The 24,659-nt window shown below is 45.6% G+C and overlaps 2 protein-coding genes across 14 annotated transcripts in view; one reads left to right on the forward strand and one right to left on the reverse strand.

Annotated features, from left to right (window-relative positions):
- CDC123 (cell division cycle 123) overlaps window positions 1-14,402 on the reverse strand; it is a 47,566-nt gene extending 33,164 nt beyond the window's left edge. For 3 of the 9 annotated variants that reach the window (XM_083464211.1, XM_083464213.1, XM_083464206.1), the window contains exons 1-7: window positions 11,972-14,402; window positions 11,328-11,448; window positions 10,417-10,488; window positions 9,140-9,200; window positions 8,116-8,148; window positions 6,050-6,145; window positions 5,449-5,555 (exon numbers count right to left, since the gene is read on the reverse strand). In XM_083464211.1, the coding sequence (XP_083320337.1) occupies window positions 5,449-5,555; window positions 6,050-6,145; window positions 8,116-8,148; window positions 9,140-9,200; window positions 10,417-10,488; window positions 11,328-11,401 (443 nt within the window). In that variant the 5' untranslated portion in view covers window positions 11,402-11,448; window positions 11,972-14,402. Of the gene's footprint in view, window positions 1-5,448; window positions 5,556-6,049; window positions 6,146-8,115; window positions 8,149-9,139; window positions 9,201-10,416; window positions 10,489-11,327; window positions 11,449-11,571; window positions 11,830-11,918 lie in introns of those variants that run through there. The other 6 variants (XM_083464210.1, XM_083464209.1, XM_083464208.1 and 3 more) reach the window with 6 other exon arrangements.
- A 559-nt stretch (window positions 14,403-14,961) lies between these two features.
- NUDT5 (nudix hydrolase 5) overlaps window positions 14,962-24,659 on the forward strand; it is a 30,197-nt gene continuing 20,499 nt past the window's right edge. The window contains exon 1 of one of the 5 annotated variants that reach the window (XM_083464232.1): window positions 14,962-15,106. The gene's annotated coding sequence lies outside the window, so the exon portion shown is untranslated. Of the gene's footprint in view, window positions 15,107-17,495; window positions 17,779-24,659 lie in introns of those variants that run through there. The other 4 variants (XM_083464230.1, XR_014516768.1, XM_083464233.1 and 1 more) reach the window with 4 other exon arrangements.

Below are 24,659 nucleotides of genomic sequence, written 5' to 3' on the forward strand. Positions count from 1 at the left end.
GAAAGCGACATTGATTTTACCCAGTCAGTTCCTATAGATGCCCAGCCCTTGTTCCCAGACACTGCCCACTCATATTTCACAAGCAGCAGCATCCCTCTAGTATTTTCTGCCAAGTTGGGTACCTCAGAAGTTTGAAATAACTTAGAACTGTTTAACAAAGAGCAGTCGCATAACAGAAGCAGAGGTGTGTCGACAGGGATACTGAAAATTCACACAGGAAAGAAATACAGATCACTGCGAGAGTCACCAAATACCCATCCATTAAACACAGGAACTTTTCAAACATCTCTGTGTTCCAGAGGAATAGGAAGTTGTGCTTTTAAAGTAACTGAAGTAACTCCAGGTCAAGTTATCTTGAGCCAGTCTTTATATTGTTCCTTCTATCTTTTTGAACAATCCTATTTTCTATTTCTTGTGGGTTCTCTGCTTTCTTAATAATTATTCTTGAGAAAGCTGGTAATCTACTTAGGTCTCAATTCTGTTCCTACATCTGGCAAGTAGCAATCATCTCAGTGGGAACATAGGAAGTTCCGTGACTGCCAACAATTATGCATTTTCTTTATATCTTTATGGTAATTGTAAATACTTCATTAAATCTGGTCACTCTTAAAATAAATTACATGAGGAAAAATTAGGGTGGAATCCAACATTGTGTGATTAGACTTCCACCATGCACATTAGAAGTCTGTTCTGCTGACAACCCTTAAATGCCAGTTTTAAGTACTGCATGACTATACCAATATCGTTATTTGTAACAGAGTGACATTTTGTGAACAGCACAGGCTGATGATATACACAGAACACCAGCTTAGTGCAGAACATGGAGTGGGGACTTGGGATAGCTAACATGCAGAAAATAAACCAACTCCATCTCAAACTCTTGTTTTCATTGATGATATAATACTATGTTTGAAAAATACCAGCTTAATCATCACGTCTCTGTTCTGCAAATAGAATCATAGAATCTTAGAGTTGGAAGGGATCCTGAGGGCCTCCTAGTCCCCACACCCCGCAATGCAGGAACTTCAACTAAAGAGGGGTCGGAAAGGCTTGCCGGGCACGGGCTGGATCACTCCCACGGAGATCCTCCAGGGGCCGGACCGGCGCAGTGCGACGCCAGAAATTGCGTCCTGCGCAGAAGTGATTTCCGGGGCCGCGGAAGAGAGTCCCTGCACTGGGCAGCACACTGCGCAGCACTCGGGACTCACCGAGTGGGCAGCTCAGTTCGGGGGCAGCTCATGGGCTAGTTAAGAAACCCTCATGGGCCTTGGGCTTCCGGCCTATGGGCCTTAGGTTGCCAACCTCTAAACTAAAGCATCCAAGACAGATTGTCAGCCAACCTCTGCTCCAAAACCTCCACTGAAGAAGACATAAATACATTTGGGTTCTCAAGTGGCCTCCCATCCAAACACCGGGTACCAGGCTGAGATCAGCACAGTATCATCAAGGCTGCTGCATTATATGCTTTCAGACACCCTTGGGATGGCAAAAAGATTTGTAGCCCCCCCCCCCAAATGCAAAGATGACAGAACTAAATTTGAACTGCCCACCACAAGCTGTTCTCCAAGGAAAACAAAGTTTGTCAAATCTGCTGAAATCCTGAGAACATTAGGACAAACGACATTCTGTTTCAGCTAAACATTGCCCCCTTTTGGATGTTTAGCAGATGTGCAGTCCATCCATACCCAGCTTTAGTATGTCTGCTGGGCACCCCAAAACCCCTCCGGGCAAAACAGGCTGCAGAGAAACCTACTGGGAAAGAATTTTTCTCTTCACAGTTGAATGGAAGTTCCCTCAGTTATCCAAGATTCTAATTCTGAGAACAGTTCTGGATTGTTTGAACCAATGTCTTTGACAAAACAGACTCTGAGGCTCTCAATACGAAAGTTTTGTTTGTTTGTTACCTGGGAAACATTTAAAACGGTTTGAGGATGGTCAACTATCAGAACTTTTTTCTGAGCAGAGGATAGCCAGAGGTTGAAAAAAATGTTAGTTTATCTCACTCAACTATGAAGACAGTATTGAGCAGGCTGCTCACCTCTCCCAGGTGAAACAAGACCCTCATCTGGCGAAGAGCAGGCTGTGGACGCCGAGAGACTGGCGTGTCGCACCTGAACCCCAAACCAGCATCTCAGACCAACTGCTTTAAGCTCTTGCGTTCCCCCATGAATCCTTGTCTGTGGGATCAACTGAGGCCTAAATACAGGGCCTGGGAGCTGAAGGCCAAGCTCTTCACAGAAGACAGGGATCTGGTGGGAAAGGAGCGCATTGCCCAGCAAATGCTGTTTACGCGCACCATGTGGCAAGAAGTCAACAGTTCAGAGTTTGCGTGGGGATGAACACCTGCAGCAGCAGAGGTGATGCCAGGAGACAAATTATACAGAACGTGACAACCGGTAACATTAGCAGGGGGCCATGGACACGACCATGAAGGGCTCACAGAACGTACTGTCGTAGCTTCACTTCCTCATGCACCAGTTCCAGCACACACTCATTAGGTCTGCCTGTTCCATCAACGAAGCCTCACCCTGGGCCCATCAAAAGGTCTTACTTCCATCTAAGGTCAGAAGGGCTGGCCATACCCTTCACCTGAAATGTCCAGAGTACACAGTGAGACACTGTTGTTTAGCAATGATGCCCTGTTGTTGCTGGAGCCTCGTGGGCACATTTATTGTCATGGAGCCTGGATGGCAAAGCTATTGTGCCAAGACCTTGTGGAATATGCACTTGTAGTTACTGCATTATCAAATAAAGCCAAGCTGTATCCTTTCCCCTTTTGTGGTCTGGATTTCAGTTCCAGATAGCATGGTCTGTATAACCTTTACAATTACATGTGTCTGTGTATAGAGGAGAATTCAAGGCACGTCGTCAGAGCATGGCTTCACTGTTGTGTTCTCCACTTGGAGTTGAGCTTCTAAGTAAGATAAAGGCTCAACTGATACTTGCCACGGATACTTTAGCTGAGATTCCTGCATTGCAGGGGGTTGCACTAGATAATCCTTGGGGTCCCTTCCAACTCTACAATTCTATGATTTTGTTACACCAGTGTGGGATCTGTGTATCTAGGAGATTCAGGAATATGCACCTTAAGACCAGACAATATAGCTCAGTAACAATGGCAAAAGATTCTATTTCTAGTCCAGTAATTCTCAGAAAATGGTAACTTGTTTTTTAATAAGCCATTGTCATTTATTATGCAGGGTAGGAATATAAAATAATCATCATATATTTTCCATTAGTATTATGTTTTCTTGGAGCAGTTAAATTATAGAACTTTCTCCATGTCACTAAACAGAGACTAAGTGCTGCTTAAAAAGAGAGAGAAATAAATAAATAAAATAAAATAAATCTATAAGCTGATTCAAATTAACAGGATATATAAATGTACCCAATTTCCACTTGTTCAGCGTTTTCCTTCCGAACAGCAATAACTGTTCTCATTTTCTCTTGTCAGGGGTGTTGAAGCTTAATCAATATCTTAATTAATGAAGACAGGTCTTGTGGCTCAGCAGGGCTGTTAACTTAAGATCCTGACTAGGTATATTCATGCAAATTTGGAAATGTCATGAAAAAAGATCCTGCATTCTGTCCCTTAATAGTTCCCTTTATGGAGGACTATGACTGGCATGACCCTGACGCAGAGAACAGCATTCAGGGCTGTGTATAAGGCTGCTCTTCCACTCTCATAGCCAACTTCTGCTTGTGCAGCAGAACTTTCCCCTCCCCTCCCCGGACCCTCAACTCCTCAACAACGCACCTTCAAAACTGCTCCAGAGGGTTGTGGAGCAGATTTGGGGGGCAGGCAGAGAGAAATGGGAAGTCCTACAGAGCATGTGCAACTTGGTTCACGCAGCACTGGATTCAACCTTTGGCTAAGAACTATGTGTAGCAGATTTCAGAAAAAAATCTAAAAGTCGAGAACTGTGCTAACTCCCCTAATCTGAAGATCTGGAGCACTTACCGTGCAAGCCTTTTCTGGATAGGACAGAGGAATGTCTGTTCTACATTTGAGTAAATTCAGATTGTTATTCTATCCACACTTAGCTGAGAGCAAGTCCCACTGAATCTGATGGGACTTGCTTCTGTGCAGAATGCACTGTTTGAGCTCCCACAGTCCAATATTCCATCCCATAGGTACTTTTACTTGCTCAGCCCTGGAGCACTCTCTTCTCTTATGAGCTCAATATCACGTCCCGAGTTTTGAGTTTCTTTGACATAAGGATGTTTTAATTTTAGCACATTTGCTGAGAGGTAGTTTAACTATTCAGGTCCACCTCTTGAAAGAGAGATACATGTTTATCCTGTTTTCCAACGAGCCCTGTGTGAACATGATGCCCAATGTCCGCCTAAATGGGAGGCAACATCCCAGACCTTCTCACGTTGCATGGACAAGGTTTGAATGCAAGTAGAACCCCATGAACAGTGGAGGACCCTGATAAATGCAGGACTGCTTTGCATAAAGCCATAGCTAAAATAAACTGTGTTTTAATGTGAACAAATGGCATGCTGGGGTACACTGCTCACTGACCAACCTTATCCAACACCTGGAGGGTAGCACATTGGCCAACTCTAGCATAGGGCTAGTGAGAACACTAGAACTACCTTCTGGGATCAGACCAAAGGTCTCTCTGATCCAGCAATATGCTTCAAATGGGCCCACCTTAAGGTAAGAGCTCTCCTTTGTTGTCCATCTTTAGCACCTGGTAATCAAGAAACAGACTGCTTCTGGCAGTACAATATGGAAAACGAAACTAATCTTATATTTCAGGGGTGGCTCTCCAGAGGTTGCGGATCTCCAACTTCCACCAGCTCCAGCCAGCATGGACAAAGCCAGGGGTGATAGGAGTTGTAGTTGAAGAGCACCTGAAGGGCCACAGGTTTCCCACTCAAGTATATTGCATTACAATTGTGGTGATCAATACTTGCCTCTAAATATGTCAGGGATGATGGTGAGAGAGAGAGAGATGTAGGATGACTCAAGGCTGAAAAGTGGGAACAAGAGAAATAACCTCAAAGTAGAATAAGGGGATCCGGTTAAGAGGGAGCAGAAAAATTAAGAGTGGGACCTGGAGTTAGTTGGGGGTGGGCAGGAGTGGGGTTTAGTAACCTGAGAAGCCAAGAGAGAGAGACAGAGGCAGACACAGAGAGAGAGAGAGATAGGTGGGTAACTGAAGTGTAGGTGGGTTCCCACAAGGCAAGACATATTGATAACAGCAAGAACCTTTATTGAACTACAGAACTGGACAACAGAGGCAAAGCAACTGCTTATATACATTTCTGGAGGCCTGGGCCACTCCCACTCCCAACGTGATTGGCTGTCTAAACTTCCAAGATGCAAATCATAAGTCAGAGTTTAAGGGCCAATGGCCGAAGCCCAAATCCTGAAGTGTTCTGTGACTGGATATCATGTATTGAATCAGAACAGGGGCTAATCTTTTTAAAACTTACGGTTGAGTGAAATCTCGAGTAATGAAGTCTGAACTCTTGAAAAGTAGGAAGATGTCACTGAGACATTTGCATTTCAGTGAACTATTCAATGCTATCCAGTAAGCATCCTAAAAATTAAAAAACAAACTTTATTTTAAGCACATTTTAACCAAACCTTGCACAGTGGTATCAAAGCTAGTCTGGGTAGAATACTGAATTCTGATGTGGGAAATCTAGATTCAGATCCTTCTTTGGTGCCAAGGAATGCTAGCATGCCTTGGATAAGAGACCATTTTTTAGCCCAGAGTACTTCACTGTGTTTGTGAAGATTAAAACATGATTGCTCCATGTGCTCCACCCTAAGCTTCTTCAGTAAAGGATAGGATTCAAATGCGATACATAAACGTCAGCAGAAAATGCTGCGTGAGAGACAATTTTATTACATCCTTTGGCATCCTCCCTTTCCCAAGCTGCTCTTAAGCATTGCTATACTATCTCCACTAGCTCTTTTCAGTGTAATTATTTTTTTCACTTCCCAAATAGCTCAAAGAAATAGTTATCCTTTATTTTTTAAAAAAATATCATTAAATCATCTGATTTAGGATTTAATTCATATTCTCACCCTTGGAGCACTCCAGTTAAGCTTAGGAAAGACACTGCCTCCCAGTGAGCCAATTGCTTCTTCAACTTTAAGTGCAAACTCGGGGAATTCTGGTGCCTAGACAAACAACAACAAAATGAGAAGCTTGTGAAAAACAAAATGTGTCCTGGGTTGAACAGATTTAGAGATGTTTGTGGGCTCTCTTGCATTTTTTATTTTCTTTCTCTTCATCAAATGGAATAAATTGTTTTGGGAATATGAAGATATTCATAGACGGTGATAAACAACTTACCATTGAAGTTGTCATGTTAAAGCCAGTATTTACAAATGTCATCCACTGTTTAATTTCAGAGCACAGGTTTGATAAACAATAAGATTTCATAACTTTCCCCTTCCCTTTAGTTTTCATTGATCTAGATTCCCTCCTGCTTGTTGATTTTGAAATCATCTACAACCCAAACACTTCAGCATTTATTTATTATTATGCAGAATGTAGGCAGTAATAGTAATAACTGAAATCAAACTATTCATATGAGGCAATGAAGGATAATGGTAACTGTAATAATGCAAAAGTGCTGTAAATTTTATTTACCCCACATTGTCTGTTGGCTATGGAGGGAACTACCAGGGGATAGGAGCGGAGGAAAGACCAACAAATTTCTCTTGACTTTCTGTGCATCCAAACCCACTTCCACTGGCTCTGGAGCAGGGGGGAAAGGCAGTCCCCACTTCCTCACTTCACTACTCATCACTGAGGCCCCAATCCTTCCATATTTTTGCAATCTAATGCTCCATTGAATCTAATGTGCACCTCAATTTTCAAAACCTTGAAACAAAAAAAAAATTTGCTGGTGAATGTAAATGCGGCATTAAATCTAACGCACACTCTAATTTTCACGACATAATTTGGCCAAAAAAGGTGTGCATTACCATTGAGTAAATACGGTACTTCTCCAGGTCTGGCCCTGCTGTTATGCTTGTCAAGATGGCTGTAAGAGCAAGTGGGATGAAGGTGTTGAGCAAGGAGCTCAGACAGAACAAGAAAAGAAAAACTGGAAAGTTTCCTTCCAAAATTTCAGTGAGCTGAAAGTCACCTGCCACATGGCACATGGAGATGCTTAAGAATGCAGTATTGATAACTGTATGTCCTAGTTCTCTCATGGGATTCATACTTTTATCGGATGAAATTGCCTCAGGAACAACATGTGTGTATGAGGCCTTATCCATTTTGTAGAAAATACTGCTTGTTCATAGCTAAAGCAAAAAAAAAGGGGGGGTTGACTGGAAAAGACACAAGATAGTGACTAGAAGAAATTCATGGAGGTAAAGACTATCAATGGCTACTAGTCTGGTTCTACCTACACAGTCAGAGGCAGCAATGTTTCTGAATCCCAGTTGCTGGAAATTACAGGAGGGGAGAGTTGCTCTTGCGCCCGGATCCTGCCTGCAGGTTTCCCCAGTCGCCTGGTTGGCCCCCGTGAGAACAGGATGCTGGACTGAGTGGGCCACTGGCCTGATCCGCAGGCTCCTCTGAGGTTCTTATTTGGTCTGATTGTTAATACAGAACTTGACCCAAAGCAGTTATTTCTCAAAAATATATTTTCAACCACTTTATGTAAGCAATCATTATGTTTTAAATGCAATGCTATTTAATTTGATTAATAAGGTTGTACACACTTTATTTTTACATTTTTATTTAGTTTTAAATGGACTACCATGTCGAGCCATTGCCTTTTCTGGGAACAAGTAGAGTTTAGTTCAATTTCTAACCTAATGAAAAGAGTTCTTATGCAACTCTGGTCAGATAAAAGTTAGTACTAATGGTAAATACAATTAACCCTTCAGTATACATATTTTCCCAGCAGCTCAGCTGTATCTGATTAGACAATCCCTGAATTAGTACAATATGCAGATTCATATCCTGCCTTTTTTCAGCAACGGAACCCAAGGCTGTGGTTTCCAAGTCATCACTCATCTAGGCACTAAAATCAGCACCAGAATTGCTTAAATTCAGGAAGGTGGTGGCCTCAAATGACTTCAGACCATTCACTGGGACAAAAAAAAATTAAAGAAAAAAAGGGCCTTACCGTAAGTGTTGTAGTATTCTCATCATCAGTCCACTGAAGAAAGAAAAGAGTTTGAAATAAATAAATAAATAAATAAATCTGGGCATGTTTTTGTAATAGGTCCATTCAGATCATTGGGGGGCAGAAGGGACCTTGGAGCCATTCAGTCTCACCTCCCTGTTCACTGCATTATGTGCAATGTAGGGCACCACTACCGCATCTCTGATAGGCTGTTGTCCAGGGAGAAGACACTCCCTCTCCTGAGCCAGTCTATTCCACTGTTGAACAACCTTTACTCCCAAGGTTTAGCTGTAGTTTCCATCCACTGACCTCAAGAAGCAGTTTGGGGTCACATGTGACCTCCAGACAGGAATATTTGGCTAAAATTGAGGTGGTGGTAGGAAATCTACCTCATCAAAGCTCTCTATTTGGAGGATTCCCTTTTCTCTTGCTGCTGTAGATCTCCTCACCTCTGTGAGCTTTGGTGACACTGAATGAATGATAACGACAACTAGTGGAGTGTGCCTGAGCAGCTCATGGCACAGACTCTGAAAAGTATGTTTGCAGCTATCCCAAAGCCATAGGAGCAAACTCCTAGGGGTTGAGGGGTCTTTGCACCTCCAATAAAATATTTGAGCCCCCCGAAGTTGATGGGAATTGTCGTTCAAATGGTGTCCATGCACCACATCATCTGATGGATTATGCAGGGCAGGGCTTACTTGCCCACCACCCCAATATTTTATTCAAGTTGGCAGCGCTGCGTAAAACTATTCTACAGTGGATGGGAAAGGCAGGTTTCAACATGAAGATAGAAATAAGAATTCCATTTGCACTGCACAGCAAGTAAAAGCACATAAAAAGGGACTGGGTGTGTAGTGGGTGGGGAAGCAGGCTAGAGAATAAGATATTGCTTTGTTTTCCAATTCAATAGCCAACTTTTAAAAAGTACAAGGGGAAACTTTGGGTTATAAGCTGGTAATGGTACCTGTAGGTGACACAAAAATATCAGTATTCAGAGCTTGAGTATATCACAGTTTGTACAAACCTGTATTTCCTCTGCCTCTTCCCCATCATCATCTTCTTGGGAACATGTTGGCGGCTCTTCCCTAGAATAGAAGCAGGAAAACTGAAACCTATTAATTTCAAGTCACAAGGGTACAGAACTTGAAATAGCCTAACAAGTTGATAAGGTTTTACTTCTGCAGAATGCACTAATTTAAGGTGACTGGAGCTTTAGAAATGCAAAATATAAGCCCCGAGCCATATGCCACATAAACTAAACACAGAAGCTCCAAAATCAAGTAGCCATTTTCCCAACCAACAAGTCATTTTAATTTATGCCATGGTTTCTCACATTTGGCCACCAGTAACTTTTGATACAACAATCCAGACTTTATCTTTGGTTCATATATGTGAAAAGAGTCAATTTGCTCCATTGCTTGTATGGATAGAAAGGGCTGCAAATCGACCACGCAGAATTAGACAAGCTAACAGGAAGGATCCAAGACCGGCGGGATCAGAGGTTTACCGAAGACTGGACTAAATTTATGGAGTATTTGAAAAGTATTTGTGATGATCAGATTATGTTTGTAGGATTACAAGAAGTTCTGTGAGGAGTAATTTAAGAAATATTGTAAAAATGGAAAGGGAGAAATGATTGGTTAGAAAATGTAAAGGCAATATTAAGTTAAGAATTGCAGGAGAAATAATTAAGACAGAGGATTATCAGAGGTGCTGAAGGAAGTCCAAACAAGGATATGTGTGTAATAACTTGTGTGGTATGTCTTTAAAATGTTATATGCTAAAAATTAATAAAAAATGTTTTTTTAAAAAAAGAAAGGGCTGCAAATCAGGAACACTATATAAGAGAACGAAGACACTTTTTAGATAACCACTACCACCACCCTTAAAAGTTGTCCCATAATGCACTCACTCCTTTGACTTTTCAGATTTAGATAGGATACTTTCAGTCACAGACCTTGCAGGCAACAAGAAAGGTCAAGTATCCCTCAGACCCAATACTCACACGAATAACTTTTTAAAACTTTGGACACAATAAATGTATTGAGGTCACATCTATGGTTTCTAATTGCATGCTGTAGCCACACTTGCAGCCAGAGCTAAAGACTACTATGAGAGCCATTATTCTACCTTTGTTTTAACACTAGATTAAACATATGAATCAATTTACTCTGACTTTAAAGCCATGCCCACCACACAAGACAGGAGAGAGAAAAATGACTGAGGCAATTTCTTTGAAGTATCAGTGAAACGCCAGAGCAATAATTTAGAATGATCTTTAAAATACAAATAATTTCTTACCTTCCTGAAACCACCAAGGTTCCGTCATCCAGCAAATAATCTTTTACATTCTGAGGCAGTGGCAGTATGATACTGAATTGATTAAAAAAAAACTAATTTAGGACAACATGAAAAACTGAAGACATAAAATATACCAGTTATCTATGTTCCATATAGATGTTGTCATTAAAGTGATTTAATAATATTAACCATATCAACTTAATACACACATTTTTTTAAAAGGAAGAAAATCTCTTTTTCATCCAAGAATAAAAAATAAAAGGCAGAGAAGTGAGGGAGGGGGAAATGTACAAAGACTTTATTAAAGAAGCAAAACTCATATCAACTCATTACAATAGTATTTTGTCTTTAAACTTGAAGAACACTGTCTCAAATATTTTAGTTTTATGTCACTACATACTAGAGTTCCCAGTCCCATGAGCCACTGAACTTGGTAACTCCAAACAGGCTGGCAATACAGTCATTTGCTATTTGCGGTCAAGGAGATTCACCAATATATTTGTTGTCCCAGTGAACAGCTTTTACTTTCTGCAATACATTTGCATGGACAAACAATGTGATATGGGAGATCACAAGCTAAGGCCAGCAATTTCCACAGTCACTAATGAGTGGCAGTCCACCCACCCACCCCCTTTCAAATCTGTACTGTGAATGTGGAATGAGCAAATATTCATAGGAAATGCATTAACAGAAAACAAAACAAAACACCCCTAATTAATAGGTCCTTATTTGTGTGGGAGCCTTGGGGTGGGGCCATCACTTCTACCTATGTGGAGGCTGACATTAAGAAATGCATATTGTGTTCTAAATATTGGTCACGGATATCTTGATTTGAGGATGGGGAAGTTGAATACCCTTTCTTCATACCTAGGCATTCAAGAAAGCCCTTGCCTCAGAGGATTCTCGCTCACCTGCGGATGGTCTGACTCTTGAAATGAGGGTACCAGCATGAGAACTGACAGTTCAGCACTTGCTCCTTCTTCATCCCTTTGCCTGGACGCTCCTTTGTTGAGGGCAAGGCTGGTTTGAGATCTAAAAGAAAGGAAAGAAGGTACCATAATTCCCAAAGATACAGCAAAGCGCCCTCACAAAGCCAAGAAATTATCCTCTTGCCATCTGCACGTCCTCCGCCATCCAATTTAAAAAGTTAATCGCCATTTTCATAATGAGAGCTATTGAAAGTGTTATTTGTTTAATTCTGCTTGGCGGCCAAATGCCGGTGATAAAACACAGCCCTGCCCTCGGGTCTGGAGTCTAAAAGGCATAACAAGAAAGGGAAACGAACTGGGAGGAAGGAGGAGAAATGAAATCTGAGAAACTAGTTCTTAGTGACAGAATTCTTCCAGTGAGCAGAACTACTACCAGGAGCGAAGCAGCGGAGAGCGACCCGCCCCTCGGGGGCCAAGGAGGGCGACCCCAAGCGCGCTTCCTCGGGGCCGCTGACGTCATTGGCATCTTAAAATATTTATGAACAAATGAAGCACGAGGCGCTATGTCACTACTCATTTATTGGTAGTTTCCACCGTTCCGATCGCTTTCTGGTAGCCGAACCCACCTGCCGCCGGGCTTCCTCTTAAGCCCCCTCTGCTTTTCTCATCTGCAGCCCCTTCCGCCTCCTCCAGCGCCTCGCTCCATCTTCCTGACCTCCGGACAGGCCAATCAACAGGCGGGGCGGGACTCCAAACCTTACTCCGATTGGGACACTGCCATACAGGCGTCTCGGTGGCTCAATGAAAGGCAGCTTGGCTGGCGCCGCCCGCCCGCTTGCCTTCAGCCCAGGAGGCCGGGCAGGCGAGAGAGAGAGAACCAATCGTCACAAAGCTGGTCAACAAAGCCGACTCTGGTTGGACCAGCTCTTTGGCAACTATTATCGCTGATCCAATCAATGTCAGGTATTGGAAGTGGCGGGCGGAGGAGGCGGGAAGGAACTGCGTTCCCGGGTTCCTAATAGAGATATACCGAGTGTAGATTCGCCATAGTTCTTGCTTTCAGGCTGGAAAGAGCTGCATTTAGAAAGCAGCAGAGACATTCAGAATTGAAGCGAGCGGCGGCTCTTCGGCAGCAGCGGGGCTGAGAGAGGGGCAGACGCCGGCCCGGGCGGGGGGGGGGCAAGGTCGCCTCGGGCAGCTGCAGGATCCCCGGGGCAGCGCCACTGCCGGGAGCCTGGCTGCTCCTCCTGCGAAGAGCCGCCCCAATCCTGCCCCTTGGGGAAGAGGAGCCACGGCTGGTCTCCTCCCACCCTTGCCGAGGACGGGGCTCCGCGCCTGCCTGGTGTGATTCAGAGTGGACCTTTGATTCCCACTTCACCCATTGAGTAAGGTTATAATATAATAATAAAAAATTATTACTTATAGCCTGCCCATCTGGCCAGGCCTCCCCAGCCACTCTGGCCAGCTCCTAACAGAATATTAAAAACACACGAAAACCTCAGACATTAAAAACTTCCCTAAACAGGGCTGCCTTCAAATGTCTTCTAAAAGTCAGATAGTTCTTTATTTCCTTGACATCTGATGGGAAGGTGTTCCACAGGGTGGGCACCACCACTGAGAAGGTCCTCTGGCTGGTTCCCTGTAACCTCACTTCTCGCAGGGAGGGAACCGCCAAAAGGCCCTCGGAGCTGGACCTCAGTGCCCGGGCTGAACGATGTGGGTGGAGACACTCCTTCAGGTATACAGGGCCAAGGCTGTTTAGGGCTTTAAAGGTCAGTGCCAACACTTTGGCTTCATATAGGTGTTAAAAAGCATGGGGTAGAGGATGGAACCCTGAGGCACCGCACAAGTGAGAGCCCAGGGGTCTGAAGACTCATCCCCCAGCACCACTATGTGGACACAGCCCAGGAGGAAGGAACTGAACCACTGTGTAACAGTGCTCCCAGCTTCTCTAGACAGTCCAGAAGGATGTCATGGTTGATGGTATCAAAGGCTGCTGAGAGATCCAGCAGAACTAGCAAACAGCTTTCACCCTTGTCCCTAGCCTGCTGGAGATCATAGCCCAGCGCAACCAAGACAGTTTCAGTCCCATGATGAGGCCTGAATCCTGATTGGAAGGGATCCAAATGGTCCGCATCCTCCAGGCATGCCTTGAGTTGTTCAGCAACCACCTGCTCAATCACCTTGCCCAAGAATGGAAGATTTAAGACTAGGTGATAGTACAATTTTTTTTAAAAAAAGAAGCGGTTTAATAGCCACCTCTTTCAGCAGGTCTGGGAAGGCTCCCTCACAGAGGGAAGCATTCACCACCCCACGGATACCGTCACCCAGCCCTTCCTGGCTCTCTTTTATAAGCCAGGATGGGCAAGGATCAAGGAGACAGGTGGTTGGTTTTACTTGTCCAAGGAGCCTGTCCATGTCCTTGGAGGTAACAGATTGAAATTGACCCTTGACTAGACAGGACTCTAGACATGGCCCTGCTCCCATGGTGGAGTCTACCTTTCTGAATCCAACCGACTTTATCTGAAAGAACCCTGCAAAATCATTGCAGGAGATATTGGGGTCCTTACCAAGCCCCAATGGCAAAGGTGGTTCCATTAAATGTGAGCCACCTGAAAGAGCCTCCTGCTGCTGTTTTCTGCAGATGCAATAGAGGCGGTGAAGAAGGTCCTCTTTGCTGTTGCTATCACCACTTGGTAGGCTTGACGTTGAGCTCAAACCTGTGTCCGGTCCAATTCAGAATGAGTTTTCCACCACCGGTGCTCTAGCCGTCTCAGCAATTGTTTCACCACCCTTAGCTCTGGGGGAAACCACAGGGCTGTCTGGGCTCCATGCAATCAGAGAGGGCGCTTCGGAGCCAGACAGTCGATAACCCTGGTTAATTCCACATTCCAGCAGGCCACCAGGGAATCAGCTGAAAAGCCATCAACATGATGGTTGATTTGACCCTTCACCCCCATTGTTCCTGATGTAGATCTTCACTTCATTCTATTTCCTGTTGGGGGAAGACACCATTTTGTGGTTCACCTCAGGTGCTAAAATATCCTTTTAGCCAGCTGTGGATGTGAGGTAGGTGCAGACCCAGTTGTGAGATTTAGGACAGATTTAGGCGCTCTTGTCCTGCTCCTGCTTCCCCACAAGAGGCATCTGCTTGGCTGCTGTCAGAACAGGATCCTGGGCTGGGTGGGTAACTGGCCGAATCCAGCAGGACTTGGAAAGTGGAGCCGCTCCAGCGGGGAGCTCACTGCTGCGGTCACGGAGAAGCCTTGAGCTCTTATTGACTCCCACACAGACGCAGTGTGTTAAATGGGCTTGTTTGTTTTTTAAAAAACTGAACAAAAAGCAAGCCACGTTTTCCAAACCCTCCGCAAGACCCGAACGAGGAGGAGCGCGAAGTGGGGGAAGGGCGGGTTGACCAGGCAGTCGAAGCCGAACTAAAATCCTGCGCTCCCCATGGTTATCTCTAGAGGGCGCTCTCTCCCAAAGCGAACCCGAAGCTGCTTCACCGAGTGAGAGTCTCCCGGTCACATCTCGGGGCCCTCCGAGCGCAAGACCAAAGAGCAGCCCCGGAGGCTCCGAGTGCGCCTGCGTAGCCTTTGCCCTCCTTTGGACTCCTGCCTCGCTGCGCCGCAGAAGCGGGCCGCTCATTGGTGGAGCCGCCAGGCGCGCCCGGCCGACGTGCCGCTCCCCCGGCGCCGCGCGCCAGCCAGTCAGAAGCGCGGGATTGGAGGAGGCGCTTCCCCCGCCCGGCGGGCTCTGAGGTGAGCGCGAGGAGAGCGTGAGGCGCGCGCCAGGCCGGCCCCTTCTCCTTCCCGCCCTGCGGTTCTGCCACGCGGACTGCAGAGCTGAATCGCCCCCCTCAGTTTTGAGCCCCTCGGGAGGAAACACCGCACTGGCGGGCCAGCCGGGCCCCCTCGGCCCCGCGAGCCTCCTTCCCGGGCCTTGGGCGGGCCCGTCGCTGCTCCCTTTCTGCGGCCTCCTCCTGAGGCGCCGGGAGAGAGCTCTGAGCGAGCGCTGCCTGTGGATCCGGATCCCCCAGGAGGAACTAGGCCTCCTTGGGAAGGACTCGCTTCCCATGGGGAATAAATGCCGCAAATGCCCCCAGGGGCTTGCAGGGCAACTTCATCTAAATCTGTATTGAGAAGGAGCTATTTGCACATCTGGTTGGCACCCATCTGTCTCCAGAGGCATTGGAAGAGGGCACCATCGGGGGCAAAGTCAAACCGCTGAAGAGTTAACCATGCCGGCTGTGGCCGTAGAGACCAACACGGAAGAGACATGCTTTGTTGCAGCTGGGGCATTCACTTGTGCTGCGGCAGATGCACCACCACATTTCCCCCCTCTGCACTCATAGGAGTTACCTGGCTACAATACCATCAAATAAATTCAATTTTTGACAAAGATTAAAAAAAAGAACGGATTTGAAAACAAAATTTCAGCACTAGAGAAGGAACTGTTACTGGGCCGAGGCCGTTTAGGGCTTTAAAGGTCAGCACCAACACTTTGAATTGTGCTCGGAAACGTACTGGGAGCCAATGTAGGTCTTTCAAGACCGGTGTTATATGGTCTCGGCGGCCGCCCCCAGTCACCAGTCTAGCTGCCGCATTCTGGATTACTTGTAGTTTCCGAGTCACCTTCAAAGGTAGCCCCACGTAGAGTGCATTGCAGTAGTCCAAGCGGGAGATAACAAGAGCATGCACCACTCTGGCGAGACAGTCCGCAGGCAGATAGGGTCTCAGCCTACGTACCAGATGGAGCTGGTAAACAGCTGCCCTGGACACAGATTTGACCTGTGCCTCCATGGACAGCTGTGAGTCCAAAATGACTCCCAGGCTGCGCACCTGGTCCTTCAGGGGCACAGTTACCCCATTCAGGACCAGGGAATCCTCCACACCTGCCCGCCTCCTGTCCCCCAAAAACAGTACTTCTGTCTTGTCAGGATTCAACCTCAATCTGTTAGCCGCCATCCATCCTCCAACCGCCTCCAGACACTCACACAGGACCTTCACCGCCTTCACTGGTTCTGATTTAAAAGAGAGGTAGAGCTGGGTATGTATCATCCGCATACTGATGAACACCCAGCCCAAACCTCCTGATGATCTCTCCCAGCGGCTGCATGTAAATGTTGAAAAGCATGGGGGAGAGGACAGAACCCTGAGGCACCCCACAAGTGAGAGGCCAGGGGTCTGAACACTCATCCCCCACCACCACTTTCTGAACACGGCCCAGGAGGAAGGAGCGGAACCACTGTATGACAGTGCCCCCAGTTCCCAGCCCCTCAAGACGGTCCAGAAGGATGCTATGGTCGATGGTATCAAACGCTGCTGAGAGATCCAGCAGAACTAGGAAACAGCTCTCACCTTTGTCCCTAGCCCGCTGGAGATCATCAACCAGTCCTTCCCGGCTAGCTTTTATAAGCCAGGATGGGCAAGGATCCAGGAGACAGGTGGTTGGTTTCACTCGTCCAAGCAGCCTGTCCACATCCTCGGAGGTAACAGATTGGAATTGATCCCACTCAACTTGACTAGACAGAACTCTAGCACTCTCCCGCCCCGGCCCTGCTCCCACGGTGGAGTCTACTACTTCCCGAATCTGAGTGATTTTATCTGCAAAAAACTTTGCAAAATCATTGCAGGAGATCATGTGGCCCGTACTGGGCCCCGATGTAGCAGGTAGTTCCGCTAAATTGTGAACCACCTGAAAGAGTCTCCTGCTACTATTTTCTGCAGATGCAATAGAGGCGGTGAAGGAAGTCTTCTTCGCCATCGCTATCGCCACTTGGTAGGCTTGACATTGAGCTCTAGCCCGTGTCCGGTCAGGTTCGGAATGAGTTATCCGCCACCGGCGCTCTAGCCGTCTCAACGATTGTTTCATTGCCCTCAGATCTGTGGAAAACCACGGGGCTGTCCGGGCTCCATGCAATCGAAGAGGGCGCTTCGGAGCCAAACAGTCAATAGCCCTGGTTAACTCCACATTCCAGCGGGCCACCAGGGAATCGGCTGAAAGGCCATCAACTTGGGATAAAGCATCCCCTACCACTCTCTGGAAACCATTTGGATCCATATTAAGTGGCAGGGGCGGAAGAGCAAGCACATTCCATCTAGAGAGGAATGGCAATTAAAACTCTGCGAGTATTTGGAACTTGCAAAATGACGGAATCAATAAGTCATCAGAAAACGTTAAAAAAGGGTGGGAATGCTTCAACAATTATTTATCAAAACAAGGCGCCATATCTAAGATTTGGTTGTGTATGGAATAACTCCGTAAACCCCCTGTAATTTCTGTAACAATAGGGATATATTGTTTCCTCATACCAAGATGACGAGGAAACATTAAACACAGGAAAGGTTTTAGTAAGAAAAAATGAACCGTTTTGAGGTGGATGGAAGTCCATAACAAGTAAATACATAAAGAGATTCAATGCATGTGAAAGGTATTTATGAGAAATATGGGACTGAATCGTATTAAATAGTATCTAACAAAAGATACGTCGTGTTATTTTTGTGGGTGGGTGTGGGTATGTGTGTTTGTTTTTGTGTTTTGTTTTAATTTTTTTAAGAAACTGGGGGCTCATCATTGTTTTAGTGTTGTCTTTTTCTTTTTTTGTTTCCTTTTTTCTTTTCTTGAATATATGTAGAGATGGAAGGGTTTTTTGGATATTATTTGATTTTGTTATTTGATTCATATAGAAGTTATCAATTGTATGTGTTTGATATTTATGTATTATTGTGTATTGTATATGTATTGTATATTTTGAAATAAATTTATATTATGTAGGGGGGATTAAAAAAGCAGAACTAAGATTGCAGCTTTATATATATTTTATAACAAATTTTATTAATTTTTCACTTTATACATCTCAAAATAAACATTTTACATAATACCATGTAACAATTGACTTCCCTCCTTCCCATTTTATAGTTCATTTTACTTATCTATCATTCCTGCATATTTTACTATAGCCAAACTAATCGTTTCTCCATTTTACAGTGGTGCCTCGCAAGACGAAAAGAATTCGTTCCGCGAGTCTTTTCGTCTTGCGATGTTTTTCGTCTTGCGAAGCACGGTCTGTCGCAACTGCGCCTCTTCAAGCGGCTTTAAAAAAAAAGCACAAGACGTTTTCGTCTTGCGAAGCAAGCCCATAGGGAAATTCGTCTAGTGAAGCAACGCAAAAACGGAAAACCCTTTTGTCTAGCGAGTTTTTCGTCTTGCGAGGCATTCGTCTTGTGGGGCACCACTGTACATCCTTCAGATACTTACCATACTGTTGACTTTATCTAAATGCTACCAGCATTTTAAATTGTACACTATTATTTTCTAAATATTCAGCAAAAATGTTCCACTCTGGAGCAAATTCTTCTTGCTCTCTTATCTATAGGTTACTGCTGCTGCATCCGCAAATTCTATCATTTTAAGTTGACAATTTTCCTTACTATGGATCTTTCTCACTTTCCATTTTGGGGCTAGCAAAATTCGAGCCGCCATGGTTGCATACATAAATATTTTTTTCTGACAACTGGGAACTTCAGACTGAAGTATTCCCAACAAAAAGACCTTAGTTTTTTGGGGGGAATGTCGTTTTAAACATTTTTTTAAACTCATTGTAGATACCGTATTTTTCGCCCTATAGGACGCACTTTTCCCCCTCCAAAAATGAAGGGGAAATGTGTGTGTGTCCTATGGGGCGAATGCAGGCTTTCCCGCTGTCCCCCGACTTGGCTAGAAGGCTGGCGGAGGGCTTTCCTCTCCTCCAGCCCCACAAGCTCCCAGAGCGATGCCAAAGCTGCACGCAGCTTCCACATGGCTCTGGGTCCCGTTCTGGGGGAGGGGGAAGCTCTGCTTTCCCCGCCCCCAGCCCCACAAGCTCCCAGAGCGATGCCAAAGCTGCCAAAGCCCGAGCTTCCCCAGCCCCGCGCCTGGGGGGAAAATTTTTTCCCCCTTTATTTCCCCCCCCCCAAATCTAGGTGCGTCCTATGGGCCGGTGCGTCCTATAGGGCGAAAAATACAGTAATTTCCCAATAGCCTTTAGCTTTTTTACATGTCCACCACATGTGAAATAATGTTCCTTTTGTTTCTATGAATTTCCAGCACAGATCTGATCCAACTTTGTACATATTGACCAACCTAAGGTAAAGGGGCCCCTGACCATTAGGTCCAGTCGTGACCAACTCTGGGGTTGCAGCACTCATCTCGCTTTATTGGCCGAGGGAGCCGGCGTACAGCTTCTGGGTCATGTGGCCAGCATGACTAAGCCGCTTCTGGCAAACCAGAGCAGCGCACAGAAACGCCGTTTACCTTCCCGCCGGAGCGGTACCTATTTATCTACTTGCACTTTAATGTGCTTTCGAACTGCTAGGTTGGCAACTACTCAGGGTTAAATACTATCTATGCATCATTTTCATATAATTCTCTATCGAAGCATGCAGTACATTTCAAATCACTTCCAGATTTTTCCCAGACGTTTAGGTCTATTTTATGCCCTATATCAGGGGTTAGCAACCCTTTTCAGCCATGGGCCGGTCCAACGTCCCTCAAACCATGTGGTGGGCCGGAATTTTTTTTTTTTTTTGGGGGGGGGGAATGAACGAATTCCTATACCCCACAAATAACCCAGAGATGCATTTTAAATAAAAGCACACATTCTACTCATGTAAAAATATACCGATTCCTGGACCATCCACAGGATGGATTTAGAAGGCCATTGAGCCCTCGGGCCTTAGGATGCCTACTCCTGCCCTATATCCATTGCCCAGTGTGTCGTTCCAAAATAGGATCCAAAATGCGGCAGTCTGATTGGTCCTATAACAATGCGGCAGTATGATTGGTCTGCAGGAGCCACCCAATCCAGCTCCAGTTGGAAGTGAATCCACAACCTGATTGGCCTACAGGAGAATTCCGGAATTAGCCAATCACGTGCAGCCCATTGTGTAAATAATGTATATAAAGCAGATACTTTGAGGGGACATTCATTCCTCCTCACCACTATGAACTGAATAAAGAGCATGAAATCCACTCTTGACTCAGAGTATATTTCAGGGTGTAACCTAAGACCACCCCTCAGATACATCATACCTACATCACAGAAAAGGCAGTCTAAAACAGAAATTTGAATGTTGTTTTTCTCCTGTCATTGTTTCTCTTGATACGGAACGGGGGGGTGCCTCCTCTCCCCCCTTCCCCTCGGAACATCCGAGGCGATGACCTCGAGGGTGCCCACTGTACACTCACCCTCAGCTCCCCCCCTCACCGTTGCATAAGCACCACACTTTTCCCAGACCCCAGTAAAACGCTCCTTTCCCTTCCCTTCCACGAGCGAAATAAGCTCTAATATATATTGTCAGGGGTTCAGGAGCAGAGGCACAGGAAAGGGAGGAAACAGAGAGCGAGGGGGAGGAATCCGAAGGAAATATGAGCGATGACAGCGGCCCGAGATCTCTGAGTCTTTCCAGTGAATCGGAAGATTCACAGAAAGGGGCGCCAGTGGTCAGAGCAAGGGGGACACCCCAGGAAGAAGGGACCAGAGGGGACTCAGAGAGCAGCAGTTGGAAATCGGGACCAGCTTCCCCACCAGAGCGCAGTAGGGGGGAGGGGTCCCAGGTATAGGGATCAGGCGGCTCGCTGCAAGCGGGAGGGCATGAGTCAGGATTGGCCACACCTCCATCGGGGAGCGAGGAAACGGTCAAGAGGAAGGTTGAAGGCTGGGTGCGCGTGCCAAGTTCAAATGCACAGGAAGGCGGCACAGTAAGCAGCCCGGATAGGGAGCCAGGTCCTAAAGCCCGCAGCAAGGAGGGAGAAGAGTCCGGGGGGTCAGCGTCAGAAGAGTCCAGAAAGGAAGAGACCACGGGGGGCAGAGGGACCCAGAGGAGGAAGGAAAGACGGAAGAGGTGGAGTAAGGCTAGAGTATTAAGTTGGTGTACAGGAGGCGGAGACTCAGACGGAGCTTCGCCGGTCTAGCTTCTAAGACGTAGAGCTGCGCGCTGCGGCTTGGAAATGGAAACTGTAACTCAATAAAGACTTTTGGACATTACTGCCGGCTAGCGTGGTCCTCTGTGAGCTGGGATCTGGAAGCAGCTCTGACATATATCTATCTCCCTATCTCTCTCTATGCCTATTCGCGCTCCATACTTAAAATGAGTAGACCGTGTGTTGCTGTATCCCCACTTATTCCTATGGCCGCGCTTTAGCCAATCAGGACAATGCATTCCCTTTGCAGGACTAGTTCAGCTAGCTCTTGCACGCCTCATTTAACCTCCTGACAAGCCGATGACGGCCCCCCACGGCGAAAACAATGGAACTGAAACCAGCGACCTCGTAAAACTGTCAAAATCTTGCTACAATGTATCCATTCTTGCTACAATGTATCCATTCATACACATTTGACCGAAAAAGGGCTGAAACCTTCAGAAATTAATATAAAATCAACCGTAACTCCGATTTCTTCGGTTTTGGTGTCAATCGACTCAGTTCTCTCTGGACTCCGTGACGCTGCCCCTACTTCCATAATCTGCGAAACGGCAGGTCACGTACGCAGGAAGACAGGAAGACCCTAATCCTGTCAGATCGTTCTGCCGACCCCTTCCTCCGGGCAATGCCAGGTGCCAGACGATGCATATCTGGACCATTGTCCTCTCATCACCGGTAGTCAGGAAATGCTTATCTATGCATATCCTTCACTCTGCATATTTCCCCCACCCTTCAGCATATGTTAATCCGTGTAACCCAACCTCCCTCTAATATATTCATGATGTCACCTGTGTAACCCAACCTATTTCTAATGTATTCATGACGCGGTAATGATGTATTTCGCACTGTATTCTGGGACATGGAGGGAACTTTTAAAAGTCTATGTCGCCCCATTCTCGGGGTTCAATCTCGCCTTGAACCTGTTGCGCAATAAACTTGGATCTTCTGTAGTTTGCTCCTGCGTCCGGCTGAGCTCATTTTCTTCCACAGAGACCCACGGACTTAGTCCGATGAGCTGGGTGGCAGAGTAATCCCGCACCCAGATTTTTCCGTTTCACTCTCCTGTCTGGCAGGTTATTTGATTGGATTGGCAGTCATCTTTGAGAATTCCTGGAGAACAGGCGAAGTCCCGGCAGACTGGAGGAGGGCAAATGTTGTCCCTATTTACAAAAAGGGGAAAAGAGAGGACCCAAATAATTACCGCCCAGTCAGTCTGACATCAATACCAGGGAAGATTCTGGAGCAGATCATTAAGCAAACAGTCTGTGATCACCTAGAAAGGAATGCTGTGATCACCAATTGTCAGCATGGATTTCTGAAAAATAAGTCATGTCAGACTGATCTCGTTTTTTGACAGAATTACAAGCCTCGTAGATGAAGGGAACGCAGTGGATGTAGCCTACCTTGATTTCAGCAAGGCATTTGACAATGTGCCCCATTATATTCTTGTAAAGAAGCTGGTAAAATGCGGTCTTGACTATGCTACCACTCAGTGGATTTGTAACTGGCTGACTGACCGAACCCAAAGGGTGCTCATCAATGGTTCCTCTTCATCCTGGAGAAGAGTGACTAGTGGGGTGCCACAGGGTTCTGTCTTGGACCTGGTCTTATTCAACATCTTTATCAACGACTTGGATGATGGACTCAAGGGCATCCTGATCAAATTTGCAGATGACACCAAACTGGGAGGGGTGGCTAACACCCCAGAGGACAGGATCACACTTCAAAATGACCTTGACAGATTAGAGAACTGGGTGAAAAGAAACAAGATGAATTTTAACAAGGAGAAATGTAAAATATTGCACTTGGGCAAAAAAAATGAGAGGCACAAATACAAGATGGGTGACACCTGGCTTGAGAGCAGTACATGTGAAAAGGATCTAGGAGTCTTGGTTGACCACAAACTTGACATGAGCCAACAGTGTGACGCTGCAGCTAAAAAAGCCAATGCAATTCTGGGCTGCATCAATAGGAGTATAGCATCTAGATCAAGGGAAGTAATAGTGCCACTGTATTCTGCTCTGGTCAGACCTCACCTGGAGTACTGTGTCCAGTTATGGGCACCACAATTCAAGAAGGACACTGACAAACTGGAACGTGTCCAGAAGAGGGCAACCAAAATGGTCAAAGGCCTGGAAACGATGCCTTATGAGGAACGGCTAAGGGAGCTGGGCATGTTTAGCCTGGAGAAGAGGAGGTTAAGGGGTGATATGATAGCCATGTTCAAATATATAAAAGGATGTCACATAGAGGAGGGAGAAAGGTTGTTTTCTGCTGCTCCAGAGAAGCGGACACGGAGCAATGGATCCAAACTACAAGAAAGAAGATTCCACCTAAACATTAGGAAGAACTTCCTGACAGTAAGAGCTGTTTGACAGTGGAATTTGCTGCCAAGGAGTGTGGTGGAGTCTCCTCCTTTGGAGGTCTTTAAGCAGAGGCTTGACAACCATATGTCAGGAGTGCTCTGATGGTGTTTCCTGCTTGGCAGGGGGTTGGACTCGATGGCCCTTGTAGTCTCTTCCAACTCTATGATTCTATGGATTGCCTGGAGAGCCTGGCCAGTCTTTTGTAATGATAAATACTTAGTTCCTGGGCCAGGTCACAGTCTCACACCCTATTCATATCTTAAATGTGTCCTTAAGACAGGATTTGTGAGGAAAGAGACAATGGGGAGGTTTCCCACTTTGCCCTTTCAGAGAAATCATTTGCTCAGTTTGGGAATCAAAATGGTTTCAGGTCGGTCTTCCTGTGCTGATCTATGTACGTGCTTGGTTGGTACACTTATGAACATTACCATATATCTAAGACCTCAAAATTCCTATCACAGCCATTTTAAAAAAAATCTAATTTAAACATATCATATATTTGATTATACTATAACCAATCTGTAATTTGGCTCCTTACTTCTTCCATTGGTTTCAATCAAGGTTCACTCCCTGTAAATTCCAACAGATCTCTGTATGTAGCCCGTTGTCTGTTTATGTTAATTCCCTTAATTGTGATTCCTTCAGTGGGGGAATACTATGATTGCAGCTTTAATGCGTGTTTAATAACTGCATTCAGAATTTCCCTGATGCTTTGGGGCTGTAAAAATATGCAGGAATTCACTTTGTTTGTTCTAGGTCATTACACTGTAGGCTACAGTACAAAGGGGCACTCTGTGTCTTGCATTTTAAAGTTGCAACTAATTTTGTGAGGGGCTTCTAAAATTTCAGTACTGTATAAAGCAACCCCACTTGTTTTCAGAGAGGTTTCACTCATATTAATTTAATTCTTTACTTTCTTTTATCTTTGTCTCACAATTGTTCATAAAATTCACTTAGTTTTGGTGCTTAAATTGATACTCCAGTA

The sequence above is a fragment of the Podarcis liolepis genome (genome assembly GCF_965112155.1).
Source record: "Podarcis liolepis genome assembly, chromosome: 10".
NCBI classification, from domain to species: Eukaryota; Metazoa; Chordata; class Lepidosauria; order Squamata; family Lacertidae; genus Podarcis; species Podarcis liolepis.